At 40.6% G+C, this 14,999-nt stretch overlaps 1 protein-coding gene across 1 annotated transcript in view; it reads right to left on the reverse strand.

Moving 5' to 3' along the window:
* PREX1 (phosphatidylinositol-3,4,5-trisphosphate dependent Rac exchange factor 1) overlaps positions 1-14,999 on the reverse strand; it is an 824,667-nt gene that overhangs the window by 163,830 nt on the left and 645,838 nt on the right. The window contains exons 21-22 of the mRNA XM_085619426.1: positions 1,665-1,801; positions 535-703 (exon numbers count right to left, since the gene is read on the reverse strand). Of these exons, the coding sequence (XP_085475552.1) occupies positions 535-703; positions 1,665-1,801 (306 nt within the window). The remainder of the gene's footprint in view (positions 1-534; positions 704-1,664; positions 1,802-14,999) is intronic.

Genomic DNA, 14,999 nt, shown 5'->3' on the forward strand with positions numbered 1-14,999 from the left:
CGTACCGGCTTCATGCATCTGGGATAATGACTAGAACTGTGTTACAGTAGACCCATCTTAACTTTAGTAAAGGCGTAAAGGGGCCTTGTGTTAGATGTCAACTTGTGAAAAACATTCTTTCCGCTTTCAGTGCAATCAAACATTGACGATACCTCACTCTTCACGCGCAAATGCTTATTTTTAGATCAAATAAAACCATGGAAAACACTTGTGTAGTAGAACATGCCTAGCATATCATGTAATATTTCCCCAAGTTCTATCTTTAAGCAGAAGGTCAATATATAAATGTATAATTATACCACATCAACATGGTATGTTTTTTTTTCCTCAAAATATAGTCAGTAATTACTTGCATGCCATTTAAGAGAAGACATGATATTGACATTATCATGGCACCGAAGGATTTAGCTACCGTAACACTTTATGCAACCTTCTTCAACGAAGAAGAAAGCCTGAATACCCATGCCGCAGTACGGAAACACAGGTGTTTCAGATACAGGCTCAAAGGCAGCCATTAATCAGAAACATATTTACCTGATTCTTGATGGCTGTCATTCAGCGGATCAAGGTCCTCCTCTTCCAGTGAGTTGTCAGGTTTACTGTGATAGCAAAGACTACCATTAAGGCATACATCTGGCATTGTTTGGTGAGCTCTCTGTTCTTCTGCCTCTTCGTGTGTGCGGTAAAGCCATTGGTATGCACCCTGTGAATGGAAGGGAAACACTTTAGATGGCAATATGGTACAGCAAGTTTAAAAACATCAACACAATCGTTCCTTGCATATGCAGGTTTGCCTGGAAATTGCACTTGTCCCTTCGGTTTTCTTGTGTGAACTGGTAGTCCAAATGAAGAAGAGGTGTGGCGCAGCGGCCAGGGCGGCTGACTCCGGAACACGGGGGCTAACGGTTCGATCCCTGGCGCCAGGTCAGCCCAGCACCATGTGACTCAGGACAATAGCTCGCTTAATCTTCCCGACGGCCCCCAGCGCCTTGATACCCTCGGGCAATTGTTCGCGTTTTACAAATACTGGATATACACTTTATTTAGTCCCACACATTGAGCTTTGTTTGAATCTATGAATGAATACCTCTGACACTCACTCTCCCAATGTTGTTCTAACTTCTACAGAACATCACTGTTTGGTGACGAGACGTGTCTTATGAATTTGTTCAGCTGATGTTCCAATGAGCAGGTATGCGGTCCCTCTCTGACATGCTATGATATGCATGAGACACCGCAGAGTGAGAGCCTCATTCGTGTTGCATTTAACAAAGTTTCCATGAATTTCCGCGAAAGTAATTTTTTTCTACAAATATTCCGTGAGACGTCTGTGTTGATAATCTAGAACTATATATGGTTCTTACTTGTGTGTCCCACTTAGTTTGCAGCTAGTGAGTCGTATTGAAAATGTTTGTAATCTAAAAAGCAGACTGATCCTTTCTTATATATTAGAAATGATCGTTATAAAAACGATATAAAAAATATGAATTCTGTACATTTAATTAGAAAATGAACATCTGAATGAAAAAAATTAATATGCACTTCAGAGCTGATTTATGTAATCGTGAGATGTTTAAATAGATGAAGAAAGGACCAGATTTTAGACAAAACTCAAATTTAATTTGCACAAAATATATCCGCAAATCAAAATTATCAGGCCTTACCAGTGACTCCTGCTGGCTGGACCGAAATGCTGAAAAATGCTCCAAAACCTCAAGAAAGCTGTCGTTTGCAACACTACTGCCATTAACTTTCTGGATGCACTGACCAGGATGAAGACCGGCCGCGGCAGCGACTGACCCTGAGAGCGGGAGAACAATCCAGCGTTAGACGAAGACTCAAGGAGACACGTGCAAGAAGTCTGTGTCGCTTACAAGGAAAGTCACTGCTAAAGGTACATAATACACTCTGCTGAGTGCACAGCAAGCTGTTTAAAGCAGAAATTATACAGTTAAACATGGTACATTCAAATTAGAAGAGCCCTATACCATAAAAAAACAACTAAGGTGACCATAGTATAGAGTCTTGATATGTTTTATAGTCTCATATCCTCTGCATAATGCTGCCTTCTAGAGTTTGTATTTGGAAATGTAACTTGGTTTTCTCAGAAGATTAACAACCACTGGCAAAGCCAGTAGGTCCATGTTTGAATGTACAATTGCATGCAGTGTTTGCACATTAGAGTGCGAGAAACAGGAGGGAGCCAGCTGGAAAAGACAGAGAGGGTGATGGTTGAAAAGTAGTTGCTCATGTAGTGCAATGTAAGTAGTAGAGTGGAAGGATAAATGCAAGCAGCATTAGGGGAATGATGGTTACTCTACTGGCTGACCAAGACCTGATTCACTAAATCTCATGCCAATGGCTAAAAGAGGCTGGTTAAAGAAAGTCAACACTTGAAAGGGGTGGACCCAAAGCCCATCCTATGTTTTATTGCTATTAATAGGCATGTTACACTTCTGCACTGTCAAAAAACAAACTTACAAACTGAGGCATCGACCACTGACGAGTTGATAATGTGACAATTACTTGCCTGTTAATGGAATGAGGTAAGATGACTTATCTCCCACTTCAGAATTCAATGGTACTGTAAGCTGTTAGTAACAACACGCTTATAATCTTCACACAAACTGATGTTAAGTCTCCTTGCATCTCTCAGCACTTAGCCACATTCAAGAATCAGTGGTAAGTGGCAAAAATTAATGAATCCAAGAACCAGGCTAGTACGTTCAATGAATTTGGGCTGACATGTTTCGTTGCATCAATTGCAGCCACAAATTCTAACTTAGCGTAACAAACCTCCCAAGCACCTGAGCATAACATATCTGTGTGACCAAGTTCCCACAACGAGTATCTTTGCAAGTGACGATACATGCCTGTCCCCAATTCCCGGATACATTAGTGCTGTTGAGGTAAAAGTGTAGGACAAATTCTTGTACCAGGTAATCAAGAATTCAGTGCTCTATATCCAGAGTAGTACATGTGGCATTTTATGATTTCTCTTGACCAAGCAGATCTATTTGTGGTATCCACTTGGAATATATCCTGTATGGTATACTTGTCACATTCCCATTACTGAATGCCAAGACTTTTTCTTCTTAAAATGGTATTTTAGATTATTGTTGGAGTATAGCATGCATACCTTGCCAGATTGTGTCGGAGTGAGCAGAGTTTGTGCAGTAAGTGCTGCAATGCACAAGCTGATTTTGTCTCCTGCCTTCTTTTTCCTTTTGTTCAATTAGGTCATCAGAAAAAAACCTTTGATGAAAGGGTTTGCTTTACATATGTGGTTGCGCTTCAGGTCAAAAACCCAACACATCAGACAGAAGCATCTCTTCAGGACCAACGTCATGCTCACTTGTCTCGGTACTGCCACTGTAGTAGCTAGATATGCTTCAAGAATGATCAATAATCTGCCTCTCCTTTGAGAAGGCTATCCTCTGGTCATAAAGTTATAGTGTATTGCTCTATGGGATGAGTGAGCTCTTCTGGAAAACGCTTGCCAACACAAAATATCCTTTAGAGTGGCCTCTGTCAAAGGATGGACACTAGATATCTGGACCGTAGGCGCTCTAGTTAATTGTTAACTAGTTCCTCTCCTTCAAGCGTTATTTGAGGGTAAGTGTGTCCTTTTTGTTTTTCTTTATACATCATTCAAAGGACACGGTCATGATGTGATGTAACGGTCCCAAATCTTTTTTAACAGTTTTTTTCCTTCAAGGTGTTGTAGATAGGAGTGGATAAACTTGCAGCACTGGATCTGGGTCTTTGAGAGGAGAAGAATGCCAGGCTGTTCGTGGATTTCTCTGGCCCCGATGTAACAGTGGGCGCTCAGATAGATAGTTTATCCGAGAGTGAAAGATCGAATTGAGCAGTGTGTCAAAGGGTGTAGAAAAGTATGGGAAAGATTTGAGAAGGACTAGAAAGGGAAGGAAGAAATTAACTGTCAGGTACTAGGGTGCTCTCTGCTTGAGTTCCACCTTCTGCCCTTCCTCCGTTGTTGAGTTAACAATTTGAATGATTTTTTAATGATATTGATCTAACGTACTGTGCCACCTGAACTATCATGTACATGCTGAGCTTATTATGTCTGTTTGTTATCTAGATATTGGATTGTTTTATTTATTCATGGCAAAAGGACAAAGATATCTTAAAGAAGGTGTTACAGATGGGCCATTGCTTCCTCAATGCTTTTAATGCTTCAAGGGCAAACTTTTCAGGCATGAACAATCTGGAAACCGGTCCCAAAATGCTTGTTTCCCGTCCAGGAGGGACCTGGCCTGGCAGTTCGGGCTGGACTGTTCCCCTGAGGAACAGGGTCAAGACTGATTTGCATATGGCTGAGTACAAACTAGGGTGGCATAGTGAGCAAAAGAACAATGGATTAAACCCAGATCAGATCTCTTCACTGGGGATGAGTGGTTGAAAAGTTTAAGCACTCCGTCCATCATCTTGTTGTGTTTGTTATGAACATTCGGTGACAAGCTAAATATACTGGCATGCTCAATTTGAAGTTATGTCCTTTTGGATGATTTCAGGGTCAAAGATGGCAAAGTCTTAAAATATTTATTCGCCAAAGACTTGAAATTTAAATTGTTGGTTTTAACATCACAAAGATGTAAGGCATAAGCTTTTAATGTCATCTGCCCGTGTTCTCTGTTTGCATATTCTGTGTTTCAAGGCATAATACCCTTTCAGGGGCCTTTCCAATGTTGGAAAATTTACTTTTTGCTACTGGCCCAGCAAGAACAGTCTTCATGAGACTTCACACTTCAGTCTCCAGCCCCATTGTAGTCTAATGAACTTTGGTTCCTCAAAATTTCCATAATCAGATGGTTCATTGGCTTCAACTGCTGCATCTTCAGTCTTCACCTCTCTAATGGCTTTAGTGATGAAACCCTGACTAAAGCGCAGAGCATGTATCATCAATTGTCACTCACAGCATAGTTTTAGAGCAGGGTTCTCCAAAGTCGGTCCTGGAGGGCCGGATCCATGCCAGATTTTTAGCACATCCACATTTAGATAAATGTAGTTATCTTAAAACTCTGGCATGGATCCGGCCCTCCAGGGCCGACTTTGGAGAACCCTGTCATAGAGCATTGGACTGAATTGTCCAAGTGCTAGATCCAGCATTCACATGTTCCAGGGACAAACATGTTTAGCACTCCCCATTTGAATTGTCTTGAAAACAATTATATCGCAGCCAAAGCTGAAATAGTTTCTTGTCCATAGTCCCACAAAAAGAAAGTAATATAACGTCAACTTTAACTACAGTTAGAAAGATTCTCATACAACCGATACCATAAGGTTTGAATGTCAAAGAATGTGTAGGATGCATTTGTTCTCAACTTTTCAGTGATCACCAGTACTAAGCACTCCTGCAACCAGTGTGTTGGAACACAATCTGAAGGAGGTGCAAATATCTACTGCATTGAGGATGAACAACAGAAATCATATGGGAACATTTGCCACTCACACCCAATTGCAGACACAGACAATTTTAAGTAATTGAAAGAACATGTGACATTTGCGGACCCAAACGTTGGATTGCAGGACTATGGCCAGCATCTGAATCTAAAATTGAAGCAGCAATGCTAAGACACTCTATAAAAGTAAGTATTTTCTATTAATCTGTCTGTTACCGCTGGTTAGAGTATGTGTGCATGTAAAGGAAATTACCTAATTGTCCAGCTTGTCTTTAAAGATACAGTTGTACAGTCATTGCTAGCTTTACCGGGTATATCCTATCTGAGGCCATCCGACAGCAAGTACCAACATATCAAAAGACAGCAATACTTTCCATCAATGGAAGTGTCATGGCACAAGATTAAATGATCAGCTGGCTAAAAGGCTGCTCGGACAAGTATGCTGTCTGTTAGGGATAGTCAAAAAGGAAAATTCTGCACTAAGTTTATAGCAAAAACCCAATTCCAATGTGGGATATACCACATAGCTAAAGGTGTTTGAAATCTTGCTAAAGTGGCTGATTTCCAATACCATAAGGATAAGAAATAGTGGCAAATCATAAACAGTGAACTCCTATCTATTTATAAAAAAGGTCGGGCTGTTAAAAAGATATTATTAATATTTCATTTTCAATGTAATTCATATTATTTGGTACAGAATATGGATTATTCAGTCTCCTAACAGCTATGATTACGTTTGACAATTTAAATGAGAATCTTAACATTTGTCAAACTATTAAGTTATTTTTAGCTCTGGTGTTAAGCAAGACCTTTTTAATTTTAGTAAAGATACATTTAATATGCTTACATATAAGGACTTTCAAACAGCCCTCTTCATTCATAGGTTAATGTGTCATTCACATTTCTCTTCCACCCACTACAGCATACAGTATGGGGCAATGGGTCAGCAGACTTCAGCAATTGTCTAACTTCACTGTGAGTGATGGCAATCTCCTGTTTCACAACCCCACAAGATAGTTCCACTCATTGTCTGAGACTGCTATGGCAAAGAGTGTTGTTTAAGGTCCAAAAATATTTTTGCTTGTAGCCAGTGTTTATTGTTTATACTTTCAAGGGCTCTGAATCTTCTCAAAGTAAGGTTTAACAAAAACCCTGAAAAAACAAGCTTTGAGAACGCTTGTTATTTATTGACTCGTTTATTTATGTGTTTTTGTTGTGCGTACACATGGCTGTTTCAAGTCACTATCCAACCTGTTCCTGGTAGAAGTGCAAGGAGTCCAGCATTAACTGTGAGATGGGGAATCGTGGGCTTGACAATAGCCGTACATACCATTATTATTCCATTGGTTAGACAGTCTGTAGAAGGTATGTCATTAAAAACCCTGGTCTCATTTAAGAGTAGGAGAGCTAAGCTTTGGCCGCTTTGTTTGAGTATATAGAGCTGGAAATTTCAAAGGCCGATATTCATGGTTTTAAGCATCTAGAATCATAGGCATTCTATTTGTTAAAGGACAAGCAAAAGCTACTCTCATTCAATACTTTTATTAAAAGGTACAAATTATTGTTGTGTGGTTTCTTTAAAGATTCTAAAAGTTATCAATGCATTTCTTCCTATACTGCTAATAAGAAAAATTTCCACTTGTGAAATACACATTTTCCAATGATAATTCCTCTAAGGACTAGGACATTCACCTTTCCAGAATGCTTACCATATTGACTAATATGCAATCCCTTAACACAATATTCTTATAAGACATTCAAGCTAAAATGTAAGCTGAATACTACTAGATATCAGTAGTCTATGCTAGATTTTGGAAAGCAATATTTTAATGTGTAAAACACCTCGGGCACCAGAATTTGTTTTTTTTATTCATTTATGGAATGTTAATGAGTGGCAGCTTATGACCATACTGGTACTCAAACAATGCAAAAAAAGCGTTACCAGGAATGGTTTTAGGGAAGTTTCCTAGAAAAATGTTCACAGGTGTCAGAAAACTCCCATGTCAAAGTCTTATATCCCTTATTAAACACGGATACAAATTAAATCAAACCCTCCTCGGCGACAGGGCCGGCTCTAGGGCGGTGCGATCGGTGCCACAGCACCGGGCTATGCCTTGGGGTGGGAGCGCCATGTAAATTGTTTTAAAAGCGCCTGAGGTCACCTTCCTTGTCCCAGCAATTTTAAAGCATCAATAAAAATGTCAAGGTGATTAATGTTCTTCCTGGAGAGAGCTTTGTCCTATAGTGGAAGTTTTGACTCATGGTAATACACCTACTGCAATGAACGTGGTGCATTCAGATCACTAAGTGCATATACTATAAATAGGTCATCGCTTTTGTCAGAGAGTTTCTTTTGCTGCTTCCAGTTTATAAACAAAAATCCTAATACAGAGCAGTAAGCTATTTATTGTCATCAAAGAGCTGCATGCAAACTGCAAGGAAAATATTAAAGGTACCGTTTTTTTTGACTAAGTCTTTCCTTATTCTGATATTGCAAAAAAATTTGGGTAGAAATCAATTTTTAATATTAAATAAAACACCTAACAATGGTGTTACATTTTAAATTCTGAATTTGCGCTTTTCTATACCAAGGACCTTGAAACTATACAACATACCTGTATGGATGACATGTGACTCCTACACCTTCCTGTCCTGTACACTGATTTACGCACGTATGCCTGTCTCCGTGCACTGTATATGTGATGTGGTGTTCTGACTCCTTAACCTGGTATGAGTGGGGTATAAAACTAAACGAATCTAAGAGAGAGTGGTTATGGAGACTTGGAGGGCATTGTCAAATGATGGTAGTGAGGGAATCTGTGGCGGAGGTGGTAATGGGGGGGTGGGGGCGTCAACAAACATTGTCGCACAGGGCGCCACCAGTGCTAAAGCCGGCCCTGCTTGGCCACATTCTGAAAATAACGTAAACAAATCAGCTCACATCTTCCTAAATGTCCCTACTGCATCATAATGACAGTTGAATGTTAAATAATCCCATTCCAGAATTGTATGCCATGTTGAAAAGAGCAAAGGAAGCGACTCAACCAATCAGAAGTGACAACTAAGTTTCACTAGCATGCAAAATACTGAAAATAATTAGCTGCACAATGTGGCATTCATATTTAAGAAATATTAGCCATGCTTACTTTGACTCAACCCTTGAAATGTATTTCATATGACTCGTATTATTGTTTGAATGTAGCCTAGTTCACTGTTTACACTGACAGCAAAGAATCTGCGTAATAAATTGTTTTCGGCTGCAACAGCATGATAAATCCATCATACTAAGTCACATTAATTCTATCAAAGACTTTCCTCTCCAAATCCCAAAACATGTTCACTTCCAAAAGGATTTCTTAAAGTGACGGTTGTGTGCAAGTGTGAAATTTAAAACAAAGCTAACCAATGGTGAGAAAAGACATCCATTTATGGTGAAGGATTAACTGGAGGGAATAATGGGTAAGGACTTTCTTTTCAAATGTCCTAATTTGCCCTTGGGACATTTTATGGATGACCGTAGCTGCACATGCATGGATAGCTAGGGGATTTTCTTTATTAACCAAGCAGCTTCAGTTCTCTTTGAACTTAAAGATGAAACAAATAAGAATTGTCGCTATGAAAGCATTAAATATGAGTTCTCCATGGGAACGCTTGTTAGAATGCGAGTTGTGTACTTCTTGACTTTATTAAACATGTGTACGTCTGATGAATGGAGCAGGGACATGCCAGAGTGCAAGGCAAGTGAACGCATATCCTAGAGACAATACAAATGTCTTCCAAACCATCCTTTAATGTCTGGGGGAGGATGAGGGGAGTCCTGACCAGTTCAATCTCCAAGCCCCCTCACCTCAATAACTAAAGCTTATATGTATCCACGTCTAAGGTGCCTTTAACATTGTTGTGAGAGACAAAAGGCTGTGCTGGTTCACCCTCAGGTAAGGGCCACTTTCTTCAAGTTGTCATTTGGCTGCATTGTTCGTGAGATAGTGAACAGAAGCGTAGAATTCTTATGTCACTTCGGCAAGAGTTTTTGGGTGTGCTAATCTTCACTGAGTAATAACAAGGGTGGCAATACCTGAGCTTAGGAGTTTACCATGTATAGTATGGGCCAGATGTACAATTCTATTTTGCATGCGCAAACGGGTTTGCGACCTGTTTGTGCATGCAAAATGTGAAAGGACTATGTACAAATCCTAAACTGCGAGTCACGATTTATTTGCGACTCGCTCTTTAGGAATTGCGAGTCACTATTAGGCTGGGGCGTTCCCTTCCCTTCCCCATGTTTGAATGTTTTGAGACAGCAATTGCGGTCTCAAAACACTCGCAAATTACCACCCTCTTCAAGAGGGTGGTAATGCACTTTAAGGAAAACAGGCTGCATTAAAAAAAAAATCTGCTTTATTTAAAAGCAGTCCCAGACATGGAGGTCTGCTGAGCACAGCAGGCCACCATCCCTGGGAGGGCCAGCTATTCCCAATGGGCTCCCAAATTGCGAGGGGCTCATTATTATTCATGAGCCTCGCATTTTGCGACTCCATTGGGAATTGCAAACAGTGTCGAGACATTGTTGTACATTTCAAATTGTGACTCGCAATTTGCGACTCGCAATTGAGTGCAAATTGCGAATCGCAATTTGAAATGGTCGTACATCTGGCCCTATATCTTTTTCCCCAACCGCATAGCCCCGACAGATGAATTAAGTTGCTCATTCACATGCGTCATAAATGCAGGTCCAGAATTGTCTCAAACTTTGACACTTCCCCAAGATGCTTTTGGTGGGGTGTGTCATTTTACTAGCCTAGCAAATTGAGAAAGGGCAGCAAGTTGGCAAACCCCCTTACAATTTCAAGGTTTGATTTTTTTTTATCAGCGTGGTGTTGGGTAAATGTTGGGGTACTTAACAACGGAGTCATCAACTATGACATAGTTATAGTTCCACTAGGAACTAGGGGGTTGACAGCTGGAAGGGGACTCCGTGCAATAATGACCTGCTACTTGCTTTTTCCATTGTATGTGGAATAAACATGATTTAACCTCTACGGCGTACTCGTTACTACAATCAGCACATAACAATGCTCAGAAGTGCTCAATGTTCAGAAATTCTAAGACATGTTGTCAAAAGAGCAGTGCTGTTAACCACAAGGGCAAAGCGCGCTTAGCTGCCTTACGTAAGTTGGCCATCACTGAGCTCAGATGGTGGTCACACTGTTTGTGGTGATGGATGACTGCAGCTGCAAAGTCTGGTGCCCATCAGAGCTTTCCCCGACAGTTGGATTTTGATGGTGCGATTTTGGCAACTGTGGTTACGCTTATGCAAATTGTGGCTGTGAGCTCCAGAATGCACACAAACCACTACAGATTATAGCTTGGCTGCAGTAGGAAGGACACACACCATCAAGAGATGTGGCTGGTGTGAGTAATGGTGCTGGCAATGGTGAAGGAGGGTTATGCGTGTGGTAGTAGTGGTGTGGTGGCTGTCTCATCCACATGGCAATGCTAATGCTTTTCTCTCGCTTTTGTCATTCATGCAATAAAGCTGTCGAACTGGATATCAGGTAAAGATAATGGAAAGGGCCAGGGATATTCCGTGATCCCCACCATGCCTCATGTCTGCAGGGAAAAGGAGAGGCTTGTCTGAAATGAGCCAGCCCCACGATGAAGTCAAGCAAGTTCTTCACAGAGTTAAAGGTGAGGTGGCGGTAGTATTTTTATATGTTGCAAATGAACTGGGCCAAAGTTGATGATCAAGGTTATAAACCCAGAGAACAACCTTTTGATAACAAAATCATATCAAATATTAAGGCTAAAGGGAAAAAGAGAATTAAATCAAGATGAACATGAGACATGGAATTGTTTTGAAGTGCCCTGGAGTATGGGAATTATGTTAGCCCGGTATTGACATTTTTGAGTATCAATGTGGATCTTGGATGGCATAGATGAAGCCGGTCAACCAAGTCATAAATTATCCAAGCCAAACACCGGTCGCAAATGCACGTCCAAGGATCAAGTTTTATATGGCTAGATCAAGGATTTTTGCAAGATCCTATGGATTTTCTGCAAAAGACAGAAATATCCCCCATGGGCTCATGCCGCCTGAATTTTCATATATTTGTAAAACCAACCTTGAATGTGTCCCAAAAAATAAATGGTAATGCAGGTTCTCATTAACTGTATCCTAGTTTATATTGAACAGGGACAATATAATTTTGTTTCATTGTGAGACTGAATGAAAGTTTCCTTTTTTTCTAACTTTCTCAAAAACAGTACAGGTGTGATTTTCCAATTTTACAAAAACTAGTTTATGATGACTTTATTTACAAAATCCCCACTACTTCGGAGAACATACTGTTATCCATATTGACATTAAACAAAGAAGAATGGAAAGGTTATCTATCTAACCTACACAATGACACTGCCAATCAGCAATTGAGTAAAAAATATGGTTGTGACCCTGCTTGCGGTCCCAGTTTGAATGCCTTTGTACCTATGAGGCCCCCTCCCATCTCGTAGGTCATCCACCTTCCATAATGGTTCATCTCTGTGGTCACGTCATGTCCTCAAACTTGTGGGCACATACCATCATGCATCTAGGAATGGCTTTTACAGGGGTAATTCTGTACTACCTCTGATTGAGTGGATGCCTGCATTTGGGCTGCAAAAAGCTTTCCATCATTTGCAGCAGGGAGATGCATCCACCCCCTCATCTTCTTGCACCCTCACTCATGATGTGGACTGTATATTTTGCCCAGGAGGTGCAGCAGAAGTCGTTTATGGCAAACATTCAATGCCATCTTTTCCTCAGTTCCCTTCTATCACCTGATGAACCCACCTCAGAGGAGTTTTCCTCATCAGGTCCATGAAGTTCAGGTTTCTCTGAGAGCAGTGTGGCTAGGTTGGATCTGCACCTATGTTACTCTGCCAGATGCTCTGAATCATTCATCCCCTATTTATCCTCAGAATATGAGCCTTAAAAGATGCACAGGCCTATAGGGAAGTGACAATGAGAGAAACAGGAGCCACAATTGCAATAAAAGTAGGTGGGAATATTTTGAGACATTTGTGGGAGACGAGAGGTTAGTCCAGTTGGAACAGGGCTATGCATTTAACAGATGCTCAGTTGCACCTGTCTTTTCCCATATTGCATGGAACCACCTATCCCATGATGGAAAGACCAGAGAAGAGTCATTCTAGATGCTTCATAAAGGCACAGTTCCCTTCACCACAGTTGAGCTTTTAAAATAAACCGGGAGTTGCTGGAAACATTGTTAGGTCAAGTTAAGTAATTGGATGTTCTGCCCTAAACCCTCCAAGCAATCATTTTCAAATCCATGGACAAAGCCTCAGTATCCACAGTGGATTAGTCAATTAAACTAGAAAGCTTTGTGTTTTTTGGTTCTATCTGCAGGATGATTGGCCCATATAGACCACAAAGGATTCACCCGAAGCAGCCGATGGGCCATGTAAAATGTTTGGGCGACTGTTACAGGACAAGACTTTTGCTCACACACCCCCAATTCTACAATGAGCTTTGTCAAGTACCAGTGGAGTCATTAATGACTGTTTTTATAGGCAGCTTGTCTCCCATTGTTCATGAAAGAACAGTGGGCATGTGCTAGCACAGGGCTACTCCAGTCCCTTTCCAGCTTCCTGGAGGTCTTATTTTTTTTTACATCAGCAGCTTCCTCCACCATGATAAACACACTGGTATACCTTTCCTTTAAAGGGAGTTTCAGATTTTGGTCCACAATGGGTTGATGAGACTGATTGTCGCTTCGGTCAGGTCTTGATTTTGTTAGCACCCTCTTCTCCATTAAGAACTGTTTCGTAATTTACATCAGAGACATCAAAATATATACATGCAACAATCACTTCAAATTCTATGGCATCTGTATTCTTAGGTATGTCCGCCTCAAGGACGAAGGGATGGTAAAATTGGAGTAGCTTGCTTTTGATACCTTGTTGCCCCTGCCAACATATCTGGTTTTCCTGGATTGAGACAATGTAGGATTTTGCCTTTCCTCCCTTTGGTCTATTATCAAGCCCCTGGCACTAAGAGTTTGAAGTTTATGATTGTGCGGCTCAGAAAAGAGGCCTGATAATCAAGATTATAGTTTAAGAGACGATCCACCGGCAGGAATAGAGTGGATTTATGTTTGCTTAAAGACCCTAAGAAATGCGTTGTCCAGGCTAAGGTAAATCCCGACTCCCTTGCAGCCTCCGATTTGGGGATTTTTAGCATTATAACCCAGTTATGAATCTTTAATCTTCCACCATACCATGAAGAGTATACCTAAGAAGGAGTTATGTGGCTCCTCTCATGTTAGACATTCCCTATCAGAAAACTGGCAAAGGTTATTCAGCTATTTTGAAGCTCCACTGAGTTTGTCTTTTCAGGAATACTTTATTTATTGTAGCATTAAGAATGGACCTCACTCATTTGAAGGCTTTATAGAACTAAAAAACATGAAAAAGTGATTGGTGCAATCCTTGAACTAATCTCAACCATACTCTAGGACCATGCCTGCCCATCCCTACTTTGCCACCAGTGAAAGGGGCCTTAATTATGTCTGGTATGGATATTCATATGTTTCTCAGCTCACAATCCTATGGCTGAAAGATTGTCTGAGGTGAGCTTGTTGCTGTTCAGAGGGGAAATGGTCTGGTAATTCTGACCAGGCTGTCGTTATTGGAACAGAACCATGGCTGATTTGCATGTGTTTCATCACTGTTTGTACTCACACAGTGGGCAGAACAAGGATGAACTGGAAAGGACCAATGTGAACTCTCTAGTGGCTGAGTTTACTTCATGCTTTTTGTCCATCACTTTGTTTCTCTCCTCCTGAATTGAAACTAGAAGCCAAGTGAGACATAAATAGCTGATGCCAATAACATGCATGTATAAATTGTGATTATGGAGTAGGAAGAGAATGCTTATAAAAGCATTGGAAATTTCAATTACATCCTTCACAGTGGCCAATGACCACATCAGTGTCTCAATTTTCTCAAGATGGATAGTATGTCAGTGGTAAGATACACTGGTTTAGAGACCCAGGCTGCAGCTTCCCATCTGACTGGTGTACACTGTTCCTATGCACTGAAAAGGCAACACAGAACCAGTTTGTTTTTCTGGCAACAGAAGAAGGGCATGGAAAAGGCAGGCGTAAGGAAATTATTTTTTTCTATAAAGACCAATAATTTACAGACGGAAACCTTGTATAACAGTTGGTTCAGCAACGGCCTATAAATGTCTGTCATCATAACTAAACACATTCCATGCAGATGTCTGAAGGAGTATTTGTTACCTTTTTTATTACTAATTAAAGAGAAGAGTAATAATGGTGTTGGAAATCTGTGTGGCAAAGGACTCCACAGAAATTATAATTGTTGTTTACAGGAAGATCGTGCAGGAAGACTTAAAAGATGATAAATCACATATTCTCTTTAAAGGAAGAAACATGGAGCTGTCAAGAAAAGCCAAACACACAAGATGGACGGAATTTTGCACATTGACAAAACATTCATCCCCAGTCACAGATCTGGGTTTAATCCATCGTTATTTTGCTCACCACGCCACCC

The sequence above is a fragment of the Triturus cristatus genome, chromosome 7, assembly GCF_964204655.1.
Source record: "Triturus cristatus chromosome 7, aTriCri1.1, whole genome shotgun sequence".
Lineage (NCBI taxonomy): Eukaryota > Metazoa > Chordata > Amphibia > Caudata > Salamandridae > Triturus > Triturus cristatus.